At 47.3% G+C, this 19,230-nt stretch overlaps 1 protein-coding gene across 4 annotated transcripts in view; it reads right to left on the bottom strand.

Moving 5' to 3' along the window:
• ILF3 (interleukin enhancer binding factor 3) overlaps window positions 1-15,035 on the bottom strand; it is a 28,408-nt gene extending 13,373 nt beyond the window's left edge. For all 4 annotated transcript variants that reach the window (XM_082650040.1, XM_082650039.1, XM_082650042.1 and 1 more), the window contains exons 1-4: window positions 14,881-15,035; window positions 2,577-2,674; window positions 1,786-2,015; window positions 1,414-1,591 (exon numbers count right to left, since the gene is read on the bottom strand). In XM_082650040.1, the coding sequence (XP_082506166.1) occupies window positions 1,414-1,591; window positions 1,786-2,015; window positions 2,577-2,579 (411 nt within the window). In that variant the 5' untranslated portion in view covers window positions 2,580-2,674; window positions 14,881-15,035. The remainder of the gene's footprint in view (window positions 1-1,413; window positions 1,592-1,785; window positions 2,016-2,576; window positions 2,675-14,880) is intronic.
• Window positions 15,036-19,230: the final 4,195 nt, after the last annotated feature.

Here is a 19,230-nt window from a genome sequence, read left to right on the forward strand (position 1 = left end):
AGCCACCGCTATTTCCACACCAGGCTGAGCAGCTATCACAGAATGCGGGATGATGGAAACTGTGTGCAGTAAAATAGTCTCATCATATGATGCCTATAAAAGCACACACTTGCTGCAAATGCACGTGTCTATAAGAGGACGTTCACAATTGTGACTTCTGCTTTCTTCTTTATACCAGTTTATATGCCTTGATCAAGAAAACTCGAGCGTTTTTGATTTTTTTCAAGAAAAACAAAGTAAATACATTACGGGGAGGACAAAGGCACTATGGAAAATCTAAGTTGACTTTTCTCCACCTCAGCACTACGGACGCTCTGGGCCAGATCACTCTTGGTTGTAGGGCTGTCCTGTGCACTGGAGGACCTTGAGCAACATCTCCAGCCTCTATACCTAGGAGATGCCAGTAGCACCCAACTCCTCCTGCTGTGACAACTAAAATTACCTCTAGATTCGCCACATGTCCCCTGGGGTGCAAAATCTGCCCCAGTCAAAAAACACCAAGCTAAATTGATAAAAATATACTTTCTTTGTATCTATCTTTAAAGACTCTTCAAAAACTGTCTTTCCTTTAGAAACATTTACGTCAAATTAATTTTCTTCACCTAATATACTTTTTATAGACAAAGATTAAAATTAACTGATCAATTCTGACCTCTGTCCTGAATCCCCAGTTGTCAGTCACACGTGACAGTACGTACCTTCACACGTGACAGAACATACCTTCACACGTGAAAACGAACAGTGTGTCTAAGAGAGTCTTTACTTTCTTCTTTTGCTTATCCTGTCACTAAATCCAGGGTAAATGTGTCCCAAAGAGGCACTGAGTGGCAGTGACACTCAAGAGGTTCTGAAGCCCCAGACCTCACCAGCTGGGTATGTGGGGTCAGTTACTGAGCTCCCCACACCTCAGTCACATCTTCGAAAATACTTAGATGATAAAAAGTCCTATCTCAATCATTACGATGAAATGATAAAGAGCTCTTCTGGCCTAGAGTCTGGTGTAGTCAATGCTCAAGAAATGCCAGAGGCTATTATTTATGTAGTACTTTTGTAATGAGACAAATAAATCGGTTAAAAAATTTTTTTTATGTTCAGCTTTGCATCAGGGAGGAAGAGTCAACAACTGTGCTACCTATTCATCCACTCACCCGCCCATCCATCACTGGAGTCTGGATGTGAAGGTCATGCCCAGTGAGGCCCAAAAACAGTGCAGCCTTGTGCATGGCAGGCACTGGGCCCTTCTTGGCTGCCAGAGCATCTGGGTGGCTCTGCAGCGTCCTGCCTGTCACCTACAGAAGGTGTGAGCACAGCAGGTGCAAGGCTGGGTTTGGAGCGTGCCTCTTGGCGCACAGCGCGGTTGGGCACCTCTTCCCCTGACCACCCTCCAACCCCAGTGGTGGTGGTCACACTCACAGCGAGCTGGATGGCCAGGTTGTCAGCCACCTTGTCCAGGAGGGCGGTCGTGGGCTTCTCCTTACACAGCAGCACCAGCTCCAGGTCCAGGTCCCCCTTGAGCAGCAGGCCCTTTGCCACGAGGCCAACACGCATCACGCCCCTCAGGGTTCTAGTCACATGCTCTGCCTTCTGCTCCCTGAGGGACAGCCCAACACATGCTCAGTGAGAGATTCCATCTGGCCAGAACCCAGGGATCCTGGAAAGGCTGGAGTTTCTTAGAAAAGGAGGTGCTCAACCCTAGCCTGGCCAGTCTCCCTAGAAAGGAGAAAGGAAAAAACAAAACAAACACACAAACAAACAAAAAACAACCACCCTACAAAACCAACTTACCCGGCCCCTTCTTTGGTCTCGTCCTCTGGGGGCACATCCACATTCTCAGACTCGGCGTGATCGCCACTACCTTTCTCCTGCTCATCGATCCAGTCGGACACAGCCTTGAGAGCCCGCTCCGTGTGGGACACCATGTTCTGAACTGCCTCCAGCTCCTCTTGTGTCGGATAAACAGAAGAATGCTTTGCCATCACATGGCGATCATCATTCACAAAAATTCTCACTGGACGCTGGAAATGTGAAAAATTAGTTAAAAACAATGCAATTTGACGCTTATCTTTTAAGCTGTACAACTGAGAATTATTCATATGAAAATAAAACTATATGAACTTATCTGAAAGCCTGAGCAGGACAACCAAACATAACAGCTGTGCTTTCTCTAGGTGGTGGGAGGAAGGGGGCATTTACTTTACACGTTTCTATATTACTAGAATTGTTACACTATGTACTTGAAAAAAGTCCAATGAAAAATGATTACAGAATCAAATGCTTTGGGGACGCGAGACAGTGAAGGGGATTAAGAGGAACAAACTATTAAGTATAAAATAGGCAAGTTACAAGGACACAATGAACAGGATTGGGAAGGTAGCCAATATTTTATAAAAACTTTATATGGAATATAATCTACAATAAGTTATCAAATTACTGTTGTACACCTGAAACTAATATGATATTGTAAGTCAACTACTTCAATTTAGAAAAAAGAATCCAATGCTTTGGGGCAACACTACAGACATTTTTGTACATGAATGAAGAAACCGTATCTATGATTAAGAAAAAAACTTTCTTACCATTTTTACTTCTTTTCCTGTAGTGTCTGGAAATCAAATTTTTCCTTATCTTTTCAAATTGTGACAGATTTCCTTGGTGTTATCAATACTTCAACTATCTATAAGATCAGAAAATCTTTTTAGTTTCACATATTTCATCAATGGATGAATCTTAGCAGTCAGATATTCAGCAGGATGCAAACGGCGCTGCCTCAGGAAGGAGGCCCGTCCACACAGCAGGACACATCTTTATTTCCAAGTAACCACTAAGCCACGGGACAAACAACTAATTATAAAATTCCATAAAAATGAAAACAGCTGGTTTCTAGATGGTGCGTCTCACTTCGGGCCCACACTCAGGTGATTTTTACTTTTTTAAAAATCCCTTTTTATCGTATCTTTATATAAGTATGCCAATTTTTACAAATAAAAAATAAACCTTTTAACAAGCCTCCAGAAAATGGTACAGGTGAAAATGTTCAGCAAAATCTTGGTATTTGGAGAAGAAAGAGGGAAAGAGCTCTGGTCCTTGAGGGTAATGAAGAGATGGAAGGAAAGCAGGAAACAGAGGGGCTCAAAAGGCTTCTGTAAACTGGAGAGGCAAGAACCTTCTGAAACGTCAGGTGGATGTGGCCACTGCAGCACATGGACACACACCTGTGGGTTCAATTCTGGAGTGGTTGAGACAACTGAAATACACAACAGAAGTCTTCAAGACAAACGTAGCTATAATTACAATTTTGGACTCTAAATAACATGCTGACTACAACCTACTCAATTCCCACTCTATGCAAACAGTCTGGTCCACACTGAAATCTTCCAAATGAGTAAACAACCAAAAAAACCCCATCAGCGTAATAGGCAACAGATGAATCCACCCATTCCCTCCAGCCACATAACAGCTAGCCCCTTGCATCCACACCAGTTACCAGCCAGGGCAGCAGGTTCATCTCTGAAACGCACCCCCTTCAAGGATAAACTCCGACATGACTAGCCAGAACAAGAATTTCCCACAATGCTTCAGGACTACTTAGCAATCTCATCGAAAACTTGAAGGGTTCCAAAGTAGAACCTGAAAATCTAAGGGTGGAATGACAGGCGATGTCCCTGCAGAGCCAGGCAAAAGGACAGGTGGCGTCAAATTCTTCTTGACATGGGAGGGAGGGAAGGGAGGAGTGGAGGACCAGTCCCTGGGCTCAGCTCCTGGCTGAGCCTGGGCCCTTGGTAGTCACCAAGTGGGAGCTTTTGCAAAGATGTGGGCCTGAAACTTTGCCAGCTGTGCCACTACATGTGTGGCCTTGAAGTTTCGTTGGAGTTTCCTTCTAACCTGCAACATGAATCTACTCCTCTACCTCTTCAAGGAGACTGTGAAAATTAAATGAATTGACCTATGGAAAGCATGGAGCATAAATCCCACAGACCCGCAAAAACAGCACCAACTTCTGCTACAGACAAGATGTACATCACTGGCTGTTGTAGGGGCGGAGCACATGCAAAAGCACATCCTGCATTAAGGGAATAATTGTTCATTCAGTTAGGAACGAATGATATTACGGCTGTGTTTGAAAAGAACGTCTTTGGGGCTTCCCTTGTGGCGCAGTAGTTAAGAATCCATCTGCCATTGCAGGGGACACAGGTTCGATCCCTGGTCCGGGAAGATCCCACATGCCGCGGAGCATCTAAGCCCGTGTGCCACAACTACTGAAGCCTGCGCGCCTAGAGCCTGTGCTCTGCAACAAGAGAAGCCACCGCGATGAGAAGCCCGCGCATCACAACGAAGAGTAGCCTCCGCTCACCGCAACTAAAGCCCGCGCGCAGCAACGAAGACTCAATGCAGCTAAAATAAATAATGGCTTAAACTACATGCCTGGTATTTGCTCTAAAATACTCCAGTGAGGTGGTGAGTGGAGAAGGGAAAAGGATAAATCAACACTGGAAAATGTTGATACCTGCTGAAGATGAGGATGGGTATACTGGGATCATTTGTACATGTTTGAAAATTTCCATAATAGTTTTTGGTTTTTTTTAAAAGTGAGTAGTAAACAAGAATTCTTACAAAAGTGCAACCATGGCAAGTAATCTAAAATTTAAAGCAAAGCTCAGAAAACCAATTCTAAACTGACAGGAGGCAGGCCATCAGAAATCACAGCTGACTGGTGAGGAGCCCATGTTAAACAGCCCCCAGTCCTGGCCATATCTATACTGAAACTTCATCAATCTGATAATGAAGGATGATGTTTAAAACTGTATTTACTTATTCAAAAGTATTCAGCATGCACCTCCCCTGTGCCAGGCCTTGAGCTAGATGCTGGGACAGTGATGAACACAGCACGCAAGTCCCCCATTCCCGTGGACCTGGCCAGCGAGTGTACCCTAAAGGAGAAACGCCTTCCCTCCAAATCCAACATGGTGCCCAGAGCCAATGCATCACTGTACACTTACCACCTCTTCATTTTACATTCTTCCTCCACCACAGATATCAGATATAGAGACTCGAAAACAACAGAGCTTAAACTGAGATCCCAGGTGACTAAGACCTTTTTATTCAGGGTTTTGTAGGACCGATATTGTCTAAAATCTTCTAAAAGGAGCTCCTGGAAGAAATGGTTGATTCGGCACCTGATGCACAACTATGGTGGGTGAGCCTGGGTCACGCTGCAGTGTCAGAAAGCAAGGAAACATGCACAGATTACTGCAGGCTTGTCCAAAGGACAACTGAGCTGACCTATGAAGATTTCCAGTGGCTACATTTGGGGCAACTATCAAAAAAGAAAAAGGAAAAAAACAGCTACCCAGATGAAGTTCTCAAACTCAGCAAAACAGCCAAAACTCATCAGCGGTTGCCTCTGGGGGATGGTGGCAGGAAACACCTGGGAAGGGGTCCCGGTCATGGTCTACATCTTGGTAATACTGATGGGGACATGCAGTGGTCAAAATCCATTGAACTGGATATTCAAGATCTGTACGTTTACTTCAAAAGAAAAAAAATGTAAATAAATACTGGACTCTAGTTAATATTTAGAGGAAAGACTACAACTTTCTGCTACTTTGAAAAGCATCGTAAAAATAGATTATGTTAATTATATTTCAATAAAATGAAGTCGACTGAAAGATGAAAAGAATAGAGATGGAGAGATATGTGAAACACAACTAAAGTCAGATGTCAATGGCATATAGGACTTCCCTGGTGGCACAGTGGTTAAGAATCCGCCTGCCAATGCAGGGAACATGGGTTCGAGCCCTGGTCCAGGAAGATCCCACATGCCGCAGAGCAACTAAGCCCGTGTGCCACAGCTACTGAGCCTGCGCTCTAGAGCCCTTGAGCCACAACTACTGAGCCCGCATGCCACAACTACTGAAGCCCGTGCACCTAGAACCCATGCTCCGCACTGAGAAGCCACCACAACGAGAAGCCCGCGCACTGCAATGAAGAGTAGCTCCCGCTCGCCACAACTAGAGAAAGCCCACGCGCAGCCACGAAGACCCAACGCAGCCAAAAATAAATAAATAAAATAAAATGAAACATTAAAAAAAAAAAGATATTCACTGTGTAAAACATCAGCCCGTCACAGCCCTCAAGGACACTTGTGCACCCCCAAATGCTCCTGTCTTCAGCAAACGTCCCGCAGCGAGGTCTCCATCTGCTGTCTTCACTGCTAAAACTCAGAGCATGGCTGTGGCCTGTGCTCCAGCAGGCTGCCTCACTTGAGAGGCAGGCCCAAGAAGGGACCCCTAAAGGGGTTCACTGGGCTGTGGCTAACTCTGACCACCACCCTTGGCCCATCTGCGATCCTTTCATCCCCTGGCCCTCCTCCCTCAGGCCAGGCCTTAGTGGCGATGGCTTTTGATTCAGGGGGACAAAGTGAGTAAGAGTACTTATTCTGTGAACTAAAACAAACACGTAAAAACTGAAGTCAGGAATTCCCGGGCGGTCCAGCGGTTAGGCTTCTGTACTCTCAGTGCCGAGGGTACGAGTTCAGTCCCTGGTTGGGGAACTGAGATCTCACAATCCGCGAGGCAAAGCCAAAAATAAATAAATAATAAAAACTGGAGTCAGGACTTCCCTGGTGGCGCAGTAGTTGACAGTCTGCCTGCCGATGCAGGGGACACGGGTTCGTGCCCCAGTCCGGGAAGACCCCACATGCCGCGGAGCGGCTGGGCCCGTGAGCCATGGCCGCTGAGCCTGCACGTCAGGCTCCGCAACGGATGAGGCCACAACAGTGAGAGGCCCGCGTACCGCAAAACAAACAAACAAAAAACTGGAGTCAATACTTCTTTGCAGGGTAACAAAACCGGCCTCACTTGCCTCTGCGTGAGCCTTTATCTGTCATCCAAATCAGCCTCTTGGAAGCCAGCTGCTCCAGTCCTGAATACCAGAGAATCCACCTCATTTAACCTCCTTTTCAAGATTTTGAGGAACACTGCTGGCAAGAAACCCACAATACCCACCTATATATGCAACACTCCACTGCCCCCTGCCAATCTAACTTTAAACCCAAGCCTTGAAAGGCTCACAGAGGTGCTCCTGCAACCTCATTCAGGATTCAAACCAGGCCCAACTGAAGCCTGATATTTACCAGCCCAGCCTCTCTGAAAAGAAGTCCAAAAAAAGAACGAGTGAAGAGCGAAGAATCAGGATCTTAAACAACCTCTGTGTGGTTTTGGGATGTTCTAACATGCAGGGATCAGGTTTCTTTCTTTTGTTCTCAAAACCAGCCCACCCAGAGCACGCAGAGTTACAGAAGTTTAAACGACAGCATGCAGTGAGATGACCACCTCTCTGACCTCTCACCAACTGGAATATGCCGTTCATGACCACTTGCTGTTGGGAAAGAAACGTGCCCAAGTCAGCATGTGTGGATCAACACATGTCTGTAGAATGAATGAAGAGGTGTAGTGACAACACCCCAACAGGTATGGCCCCACCTATCTTCCAGAGTAAATTCCCCCATCCAGGGTACTTCACAAAACCTTAGAGTCCCAGTCACTCCTGGGAATGATCCCAAACTGGATGCTCCTCTTAAAGAGACCTAATTAGGCTTTAAAAGGTACAGGACCCAATCCTGGTTCCCTGACCTCTGGAGATATAATCCTATCCTGGAATGAGAAATGGAATAATACACACATACAACTTGTAAGTGACTCCTTAAGCTTTTACAGATTCACATCATCGAGGATATATGGAAAATAATTTTAACAAAGCAACCCAGCCAGAAGAGGCTAATCTAAAATCTGATTATGGATGCCACTGTGAGAAAATTTTCAATTCAAGACATAAGTCTAGTGCAATGGTTCCCAGTTCTGTCCCCCACAGTGTTTTTACTGGTCCATAGGGAGATATAAAGTTAGGAATAAAGATGTTCACAAATATTTTCAATTTAAAGGACTGTCCTTGGGACTTCCCTGGTGGCGCAGTGGTTAAGAATCCGCCTGCCAGCGCATGGGACACGGGTTCTAGCCCTGGTCCAGAAAGATCCCACATGCCGTGGAGCACCTTAGCCCGTGCACCACAACTACTGAGTCCACGTGCCACAACTACTGAAGCCCACGTCTAGAGCCTATGCTCCACAACAAGAGAAGCCACTGCAACAAGAAGCCCGCGCACCGCAATGAAGAACAGCCCCCGCTCGCCACAACTAGAGAAAGCCCGCGTGCAGCCAACAAGACCCAACAAAGCCAAAAATAAAGAAGAAAGGACCGTTCTTTACTCTAAACTTATTTTCTTCCTATATGTTCAGTATTAAAACATCCTTTTTTCTTATGAAAAGGTGGAGATGGAGTATGTTAATTAATTAAAAAGATATTTTAACTGGCAAATGCAGGTTGTTGCCTAAATTGCTTCTGGAACTATAACTGGTCTGTAAGACCCAGGCCTCCAGGCCCAATGACACGGTGGAACAGCCACAGGTCTCAGAAACAGAAGCCCCAGGTTTGTGCCCACCTGGGCTTTCCAACCTGGCCACTGTGGAACCTCCAACAAATCACTTTATCTTTTCAGAGCTCATTTCAAAAATGAGATTAAAACACTACCTACACCTCAGAGCCGCAAACAGTAAGGATTAAAGGGGACAAGGTGGAAAAATGCTCTATCAGCTGTAAAACTACAAATGCAACGTATTGAAGGAGTAATTTCAGCTACTCTTGGATGAACCAACAGAAATATTTTAACATCTGCCTGTGAAAAAACAATATTACAGCAAAAAAGGTTTAATGTGACTCCAAGTGGGAATTATTAAACTCTTTTAGCAACATGCCCTTCAGGCAGCAAGGGGGGAAGGGAAGCCAGCTTAGAAATCCTTAAGAGGGAGGGGCAGGCAGAGGCAACCTTCCCCTGTGTTCCCATGGGAAAGCCTCAGATTTTTTTCTTTTAATTTATTTTATTTTATTTATTTTTGGCTGTGTTGGGTCTTCGTTGCTGCACGTGGGCTTTCTCTAGCTGCAGAGAGCAGGGGTTCTTCGTTTCGGTGCATGGGCTTCTCACTGCGGTGGATTCTCTTTGTTGTGGAGCACAGGCTCTAGGCCCATGGGCTTCACTAGCTTGTGGCCCGTGGGGTCAGTAACTGTGGTGCACGAGCTTAATTGCTCCACAGCATGTGGGATCTTACCGGGCCTGGGATTGAACCAGAGTCCCCTGCACTGACAGGCAGATTCTTAACCACTGAGCCACCAGGGAAATACCCAGTTTTTTAAAAAACTAGTTTCTAGTTAAGAAACAAAACAAAAAAATGACTGGCTCTCAAAGGCTGTTAAATATTAACAACATGCAAACTGTGAATTATTTTAGTGGGTAAGTTTCTTTTTCAAATGAAACTTTTAAATTTTGAGATATTGTAGCTTCTCATGCAGCTGTAAGAAATAACAGCGAGATCCCCCATGTACTCTACCCAGTTTCCCCCAATGGCAACATCTTGCAAACTCTAGAACAATATCACAACCGCAATCAGATACAGACTGCTGCTGTCACAAGGATCCCTCCTGTTGCCCTTTACAGTCACACTCACCTTCCAACTGTCCCCCCTCCCCAATGCCTAACCCCTAGCAACCACTAATCCTTTTAAGGTTTCTGTAATTTTAGCATTCCAAGAATGTTATATTAATGGAATTGTAAAGCATACAACTTTTCAGGATTGGCTTGTCTGTTGCAGCGTAACTGCCTCAAGATTCATCCAAGTTGTGTGTGTACTGACAGTTTGTTCTTTATTATTGCTAACTAGTATTCCATGATAAAGATGTACTATAGTTTAACCATTCACCCATTAAAGGACATCTGGGTGGGTTCTAGTTCTTGGCTGTTATAAATAAATATTAAGAGACACTATGAACCATGGGGCCAGGCTGGTCATTTCCATATTAGGGAAATTTAGACTGGTTTTTTTTGAATTATGAATAAACAGTAAGAATTATTAACCTGCAAAACCTCTACATGTACCACTGAAAAGCAAGCCTAACTTATCACATTCATCCTTTACACACACACACACCACTCACACTCAGATAAAAGAAAGAAATCAGTTCAAAGGCAAGCAGCACAAAAGCAAGTGGCCTAGAAGATTATCCCAGTAAGACCTTACCCTTGAGCTTGAACCACAATCCTAATGGAAATCATATAAATGGCTGTTTCCAGGAAAATTACCATGAACCTCAAAGTGCCAATAGCACCTCTTCTCACTAATCACCTAAGATTAAAAAAATAATCTGGAATAAATTTACAGACTCTAATAAAAGGACACACATTCAACTTTGTAAATGATCCTTTGTGATCTTATATGGACAAGAAAATATCCCTTGGACAGTAAACTCATTTTATTGTTAAAACTAGAGCCACGTTTTCAATTTCTTCATTATGTGGACATCCAATGAGAAGAGAAAAAAATTAAATTTCAACTGGACATCATTTCACAAAACATCTGAAAACAGCTGATGTTACAAGTCTGAATGAAGGACTTCCCTGGTGGTCCAGTGGCTAAGACTTGGCACTCCCAATGCAGGGGGCCCGGGTTTGATCCCTGGTCGGGGAACTAGATCCCAAATGCTGCAACTAAGAACCAATCTAACCAAATAAATAAATATTAATAAAAAAAAGTCTGACTGAATTTCCAATTGCTATTTATAACAGTATCACCTAAAAAGTGATGTCTAGGAAAAATCCCACAGAGATTTAACAGAACATAACAATGGCAAGAAACAATTTCTTTTAGCAAGTCAGCACACTGACAAGCCTCCCCAACAAACATATGCCTACCCTGCTTTCAGTATTATTTCTGTAACACTGTTAGCACCACAGAGGCAGCACCAACTTACCCTAAATAACAAAGTAGGAGGGAAACTAGTGGCTTCAGACAAAATTGTCAAATGCTGCAGCAGAAGACTAAAGTCCGCCTCATCTCTTCAGGGCCACAACCCCATTTCACTAACCAACAGTGTGTAGGCTCCCATCAAACCACTATTTGCCTCTAATTCCGAACCCTGCCACTGGAAAAAGAAATCAAATCTTTCTTGCCCAGGACTTGGCTAAAATAAAATATAATATATAATAATATACAGAGGGACTTCCCTGGTGGTGCAGTGGTTAAGAATCCGCCTGCCAATGCAGGGGACACAGGTTCGAACCCTGGTCCGGGAAGATCCCACATGCTGCAGAGCAACTAAGCCTGTGCGCCACAACTACTGAGCCTGCGCTCTAGACCCCACGAGCCACAACTACTGAAGCCCACACGCCTAGAGCCCATGCTCCGCCAACAAGCCACTGAAATGAGAAGCCCGTGCACCGCAAGAGTAGCCCCCGCCTGCTGCAACTAGAGAAAGCCTGCACGCAGCAACGAAGACCCAACACAGCCATAAATTAATAATAATAATACACAGAGCCTAAAAATCCTAACTCCTAAGAATATTCGATCAAAGCAACGTGCAAATCAAGTATCACCATTTTGTGGGCCATACCTGCTAATACTAGATGGTGACACTTTACACATCTTTCAAGACTGCACAAAGTTAAGCAGCTTAATGACAAAACACAGCAGGAGGGCAAGTTTCCAGGGGGAAGGAATCATTCCTCTGAGATGTAAAAGGTGAAATCCGGAAGAACTGGAGAGAAAGATGAGAAAGGTAAGTAAGAGGGAGCTGCCTCAGCCCAAAGAAAACTTCTAAAGCCTTTTTCAAAACTGAGCACACAGGGCTTCCCTCGTGGTGCAGTGGTTAAGAATCCGCCTGCCCACGCAGGGGACACCGGTTCGAGCCCTGGTCGGGGAAGATCCCACATGCCGCGGAGCAACTAAGCCTGTGCGCCACAACTACTGAGCCTGCGCTCTAGAGCCCATGCACCACAACTATTGAGCCCATGCGCCACAAATACTGAAACTCGCACGCCTAGAGCCCATGCTTCGCAACAAGAGAAGCCACCGCAATGAGAAGCCCGCACACCGCAACTAAGACTAGTCCCTGCTCGCCGCAAATAAAAGAAAGCCCACATGCAGCAACGAGGACCCAATGCAGCCAAAAATAAATAAATAATTTTTAAAAAGGGAGCACACTTCCAACTCCCACACGCTGCTGAAGCCTACAAGTTCTGCCTATGTTTAACCAAAGAGAAGAGATTTATAGACTTGTAAAAGGCTCTTTCCTCATCAGCGACTCCACCTGTCCCTAGGTGGCAAATTTAACCAGGGGAGCATGAGCACCATATTTGTGACATCAAAATATTAACAGCCAGTGGACTTCCCTGACGGTGCAGCAGTTAAGAATCCACCTGCAAATTCAGGGGACATGGGTTCGAGCCCTGGTCTGGGAAGATCCCACATTCTGCGGAGCAACTAAGCCCGTGCGCCACTACTGCTGAGCCTGCGCGCTATGGCCCGCAAGCCACAGCTACTGAGCCCGTGTGCCACAACTACTGAAGCTGGCGTGCCTAGAGCCCGTGCTCCGCGATGACAAGCTACAGCAATGAGAAGCCTGCGCACCGCAATGAAGAGCAGCCCCCACTCGACGCAACTAGAGAAAGCCTACACGCAACAACGAAGACCCAACACAGCCAAAAATAAATAAATTTAAAAAACCAAAGTGTTCTCCTTAAACTGAGAAAAGAAAAGATATTAATAGCCAGGACTTCCCTGGTGGCACAGTGGTTAAGAATCCGCCTGCCAATGCAGGGGACATAGGTTCGAGCCTTGGTCCGGGAAGATCCCACATGCCACGGAGCAACTAAGCCCGTGTGCCACAACTACTGAGCCTGCGCTCTAGAGCCTGTGAGCCACAACTACTGAGCCCGCATGCCACAACTACTGAAGCCCATGCACCTAGAGCGTGTGCTCCACAAGAAGAGCCACCGCAATGAGAAGCCCGCGCACAACGAAGAGTAGCCCCCGATCACCACAAGTAGAAAAAGCCCGCGCACTGCAATGAAGACCCAACGCAGACAAAAAGTAAAATTAAAAATACATAATATATGTGTATATTAGCAGCCACTCCTGCCAATATTTTTTTGTTTGTTTTGACAAGAAAATAATTTAAGAAAAATAAGAGACAGCCTTAGATTCCTCACTCCCAGGAATGTGGGCATCTCCTCGAGTACAGTGGAAGTAGTTAAAGGAATTTTTACCTACAGGCACTGGACAAGTTCAATCAGGAAAAAACAAAGAAAAACTGCAAATGATTAGGCACCACTCCACTCCACAAACAGGGAGATTCCCAGGCTGGCCCAAGCTTCAGCAGGGTAGGGAGACCCTGATAAATTAGTGCCCAGTGCTAGCAAAGCCAAGTCTGGCAGTAACTGCCTGCCTCCAATCAATTCAGACAACGCTAGAGTCTGCACAGATTCTATTCACAAATCCCAGGGACCAGGAGCTGTCCACAAGGCCAAGAGACAGCTCAGGGGTAAAGACCCAGGACTAGTGACAGGGATAGTAGCACCTACCAGTGCCCTGGGGCCTTTCCCCCCCCATTCCAGCTGTGAATGAGCCTCTGGTTCCCACATTTCATTCACAGTCTGAGCGGCTGCTGTAGCTACATCCCATGAGACCACACACAAAGCATAGTGGCAGCACTGTGAGCAATCCGTGGAGGAAAAGAGCCTAAAGTTGTAAATTTCAGTCCTAACTTCGGGTGACACCTTGTGTTTTCCCGTGGACTCCAAATATGCCAATCAGACCACTCATTTTAAAGCCATCACAGTCCTAAGCAATCATAAAAAGATTCAGAATCACTGAAATACCTGGGTCTGGAAAAGGCTAGCCAATGCTTCCTTGCTGATGGATCAGGTCCCCAAGGCAGAATCCCAAGCAACTTTCAAACAGTTTTGGAAATATTGAGAAGAGATGGCTTACTCTCCCTAGGTTTAGACAATGAACTGGGGGAGAACATGCTGATCACTGTACACCCCAAATAATTCCCCCAGGCGGAGTATTACCCTGGACAGAACCTCAAGAGCAACCCCAAGAATCTGTCACTCAACTACTTGAGAAAATAAGGTAGAAAAGGGAAAGGATTTCAAACTCTCATGCTTGGGTCCCAATCTTGCAGATCACAGGACACTCAAATATCGCACCAGATCACAGTTTTGGGGTAGAATGAATGCCAAGTCCGAAGCAATCTGGAGAAAATTCAACATCAATGAAACACCTGAATTAAAAAGAAGAAAAGCTTAAACCCTCCGCCAAATCTGGCTCCTGATCTGGGGGAGGCCTAGGTAGCCAGAGATTTGGGAACCCCATGAAGCCTCCTTTGCAATCCAAATAATGACGGGGTTCCAGGGAAGGGGTCTGCCTCTCTGCCCCACGTAAGGACAAAGGAGGCGACGTTTCCCGCCTTGGGAACCTGGGACCCTCCTGGAACTCGGGGCGGGACTGGGACAAAGAGGAGGACAGATGGGAAGGGGGGTCGCCCCCGCAGCGCGGGTCAGGATGCTCCTGGCCGGAGGGGGGTGTGTGCTGCCGGCACGTGCGCGCGTGCGCGCGTAGCGCCACAACAGACAAAGCCCGGCCCGGGGGAGGCGGCGGCCGGGGGCCCGGTGCGCGCGCACCCCCCGCGAGAGGCGCCGCCGCCGGCCGAGGGGCCGCGAGGGGGGGCGGATGCGCGCGCACCGGGCCCTCGCCGCCGCCATTTTGTTTCCTCTGCACAATGGGGGAGAGTAACGGCCGAGCGCGGGAGCAAGGCTGGCAAGGAAGGAATGAGCCAGGCGCCAGAGCGAGAGGACTGGGCGGAAGCGGGGAGCGCGGGGCGCCTCAGGCCTTGTCACCTCGACTCTTCAGCCGATCCCGCGCTGAGTGGGAGGAGGGGCGGGGGGAGGGGGAGAGGCGGGAGCGGGCCCGGCCGCCGCCACATTGACTCTTACCTTGTCCGCGTCCCGTTCTCCGACCGCAGCCGCCGCCCTCCTGCCAGATCCCGCCGGGGTCTCGCCCCAAAAGCCACGCGGTGCGCACCGGGCTGCTGAGTCCAACTGCAATGGCGAGAAGAGGAGGAGGAGGAGCCGGAGCCGGGGCCGGGGGCGAGCGGGCGGGCGCGCGCCGGGGAGGTGCGGGGCCACGTGACCGGTCGGAGCCCCGCCCCTTCGCCGCCGCGTTGCCGCTCGACGCAGGCCCAGCCGGAGAGGGAAGGAGGGACAAAGAGAGATAAGGAGGTGGGCCCTAGTCACGTGACAGAACCGTAGGCGTTACGTGGCGTCGGAACGTTTCCCTCCCCTTTCCACGCCTCTACTTGATCATGTGACAGTGGCAAATTCAGCGTTCTCCTTGGCCACGTGACAAGGACCGTGGCGCCTTCCCGTTGTCGTATTGGTAGGCCTGCATCATGTGACAACATCGCGGCTCTTTTTTTCAATGGCGGTTTTTTGAGAGGCCATTACCACGTGAGGCAGGGCGAACGTCTGAGTCTCTCTGCGGTTGCTAGTTTACGCGCCTGCGCGGACGCCATCTTACACTCGTTGAAGTACGTTGGCGGAAACGGGAAGGAAGCTTGCGCGTGAGCGTACTCATAGGGGCTTGTTCTCGGTAGAGGAGGTTCGGCCTCCAATCGAGGGATTACCGCGGAAGTTACTCACCACTGTCCGCATCTCCTGCGAGAGGCCGAGCAGACTCGAGGTGCGTGTGCGAGGAAAGGACGGGCCGAGCTCCTCGTTGCTGCTCCGGGACTGGTGCCAAGCGAGCGCCCCGGGTCTTTGGTGTTAAAACTTTATCCGGTGTAGCGCCCAGCCGGATTGCCGAGCTTCTGAAGGGCAGAACCGAGTTGGCCGGGATCTTCCAGCCGCCCACTCACAGATGGAGAAACGGACGCCCGATCCAGAAAAAAACCCAACTGGAGACTTAACGGTCTTTGGTGGGAGAGCTGGGGCTGCGACAGAGATGCTCGGCCAACCACTTCTCAGGGCTCATAAGTAAAGCTACCGGGGACCGAGCGCCTTTTCTTTACAAGCCTGGTGTCGTTGAATCCTCCCGAGCGCTTCGTGAGATCCCCGATGTACAACCTATGCATAAACTAAACGCCACTCATCTCCAGTGTCAGGATCAAGTTGGCGCTCGACAGGCGTCGTTGTTAGGCAGGTTGTCGTGTGCGAGTCTGTGATTCAGACTGCCGAGATTTGGAGCAAGGAGTAGTTCAAAAGCTTTCCTTCCTAAAGAAGGCGAGAAGTTCAAAACTTACGGCCTAATAACGGATTTTCCTTGCAAAAACGTAGGGATGGTGCAGCTAATTTGTTAAGAATGCAAGATCCAGGGTCGCACTAGGTTTGAGTCTCCCGGTGTGACCAAGAATAGTGCCCCTCCCTGAGCCTCCGTTTTGTTATCTACAAAATGGTGATGATTTATTTTCTTAAAAGCACCTGGCACAATTCTTTGTGCAGAACAAATGCCCCAAAATGATAGTTGTTACTAACAAGGTAAGGTGTAAAAATGTGATTACAGAATGAGTGCATGCTGTACCTATCACTTTTCATTTTTGTTTACACTTAGATCTTGAACCAATAATCTATTCATACGATATAAATAAAATGTCAAATGTGCAAAACGATGTGAGAAAACAAAGTCAATTTGTCTCCTCCAGACACCCTCCTTTTTGGCAACCATTGTAAAGTTTTTTGTGTGTATCTCTCCAGAGATGTTTTAGTTCCAGAGATGCTTAATTATGTTTTTATTAGAGTTTCTCGTAAATAATAGACGCTCTGCATCTTGCTTTTTTTCCCCCGACTTGGAGATCTTTCTTTAAATAAAGCTTGAGATTGAAAAAAGTTTTGGTTAAATTAATGGGGCAGTATTCAGACAAAATTAGCTAAAATAAATTTAATTGTTCAAGGTCACCATGACAATAAAGGTGATAACTTGGCTTTAACACTGAGTTAGAGATCAGCTATTCCTCTGCGTGACACTTGAGGGAAGAGGCTCAGAGGTGGGGCAAGTTGACTAAGCTAATAGCGCTACCAAGTGGCAGAACAAGGAAGGTTTCTAGTTTTCTGATTGGCAAGCCCATAGGACCTTTCTTGGGAGGGACCCAAGGTCGCTTTTTTTTTTTTTTTTTCTGGCTGCGCCAGGCAGCTTGCAGTATCTTAGTTCCCTGACCAGGTAGCGAAACTGGGCCCACATCAGTGAAAGCGCTGAGTCCTAACCACTGGACTGCCAGGCAATTCCCAAGGTTACATTTCTGAAGAAGTGGCTTTTGAGGATCTCATTCCTCTAAGGTAGCCCTTACCAAATTCCTTTGATATATGGGCAGATAAGATCATGATTACAGGCCAAGGCTCCATGGAGGAGCCCAGGATGGACCTGAAGAGTTTTTGAACCTCAAAGTGTTGCTGGAGTGGCTGGCATGGAGTTAATGCTAAAGAAACAGTTGTGTGGGGCTTCACTGGTGGCACAGTGATTGAGAGTCCGTCTGCCGATGCAGGGGACGCGGGTTCGTGCCCCGGTCCGGGAAGATCCCACATGCCACGGAGCGGCTGGGCCCGTGAGCCATGGCCGCTGAGCCTGCGCGTGCGGAGCCTGTGCTCCGCAACGGGAGAGGCCACAACAGTGAAAGGCCCGCGTACCGCAAAAAAAAAAAAAAAAAAAAAAAAACAGTTGTGGTTGTGATTGTTACCTATTGGACTGGTGCCCCGTCCAACCAGATTCTTTCAGTGACGTGGTCCATTAAAGTGCAGGTGAGGTGATGAGAAAACCAGAACTCCCTTAAGAGTGTATTCCCGTGGACCCACCCGTACGCCATCCACCAGGAGCTGCTGGGTAAGAGGTTTTCAGCCCGGCCTTCCTTGTCCATGTTCTCTCCTTGGTCACCATACAAGATGGAGACCCAAGATGTCATCTGCCCTCTCATCCCTACACCTCCACCCTGGCCCAGCCTCCCACCCTTGCCTTTCCATTATTCCATGGTTAGCAACCCCCTGTATGCATAACAATTCTCTCACCTCCTTGCCTTAGCTGACCCCTGCCCACTGTCATCTGGCTTTACCTTCTGTCTCCATTACACCCACTCCCTCATTAGTTGAAGAGTGAGGTCTGCCCCTCTCCTCTTGCAGTCCCTTGATCTAAATAGATTCTGCCATCCTGTGGGACTTTAGTGTCTTCATGAACATCCTCTCCATTCCTTGCCTTCCTCAACTTAAGAGATTTCTGCTACTTCAGGCCCCCAACCCCAAAGTCCCCTGATCACACCCAAGAACTCCGCTTGAAAGTTTTTTGAACCACACCTGCTGCTTTCCCACCCTCTCAGTAGAGTGAACGTAGGTTGACCGCCGTGCTTTGGGGAACCACCCCGCTCCCTTGCTCAGTCTGTAGTTCAGTTGTTGGGTCCCCACTGCTGGACTCTGAAACTAGTCCCATGGCCTGGCTACAATGATTGGCTTAGCAGTAACTGACCAAAGTCAGGCTAGTCAGAGCCAGTGAGCACCAGCCTTGGGATCTGTGGGTAAAAGAAGCCTTTATTTCTCTGATCTTGAAGCCAAAGTACAAGGTGTGGTTGGGGGACAGGGAGTGTTTGACAGAGAATGAAACTGACCTGGAAGAAAGCTGAGCCAAAAGATGGGGCAAGAAAACATTACGGTGTTTACTCCAAAAATTAAACATAGAATTAACATGTCATCCAGCAATTCCACTTTTTATCTCTTTTTTTTTTTTGGCCGTGCCACAAGATATGTGAGATCTTAGTTCCCTGACCAGGGATCAAACCTGCACCCCTGGCATTGGAAGCATGGAGTCTTAACCACTGGACTGCCAGGGAAGTCCTGGCAATTCCACTTCTGAGTATATACCCAAAAGAAATGAAAGCAGGGACTTGACATACTTGTACACCCAAGTTGGTAGCAGCATTAATAGCCAAAAGGTAGAAGCATCCATCCATGGATGGATGAATGGATGGATAAACAAAATGTGGTCCATCCATACAGTGGAATATTACTCAGCCCTAAAAGGAAAGGAAATTCTGACACATGCTACAACATGGATGAACCTTGAGGACATTTTGTTAAGTGAAATAAACCAGTCACAAAAGGACAAATACTGCATGAGTCTATTCATTTGAGTCCCTAGAGGAGTCAAGTCCATAGACACAGAGAGTAGGATGGCGGGTGCCAGGGCTGGGGGAGGGGGGTGGGGAGTTAGTGTTTGATGAGGAGAGAGTTTCAGTTTGAGAAGACGAAAAAGTTCTGGAGATGCCTGGTGGTTGCCCAACAATGTGAATGTGCCTAATGCCACTGAACTGC

Source organism: Grampus griseus (genome assembly GCF_964374135.1).
Source record: "Grampus griseus genome assembly, chromosome: 3".
Classification (NCBI taxonomy): domain Eukaryota; kingdom Metazoa; phylum Chordata; class Mammalia; order Artiodactyla; family Delphinidae; genus Grampus; species Grampus griseus.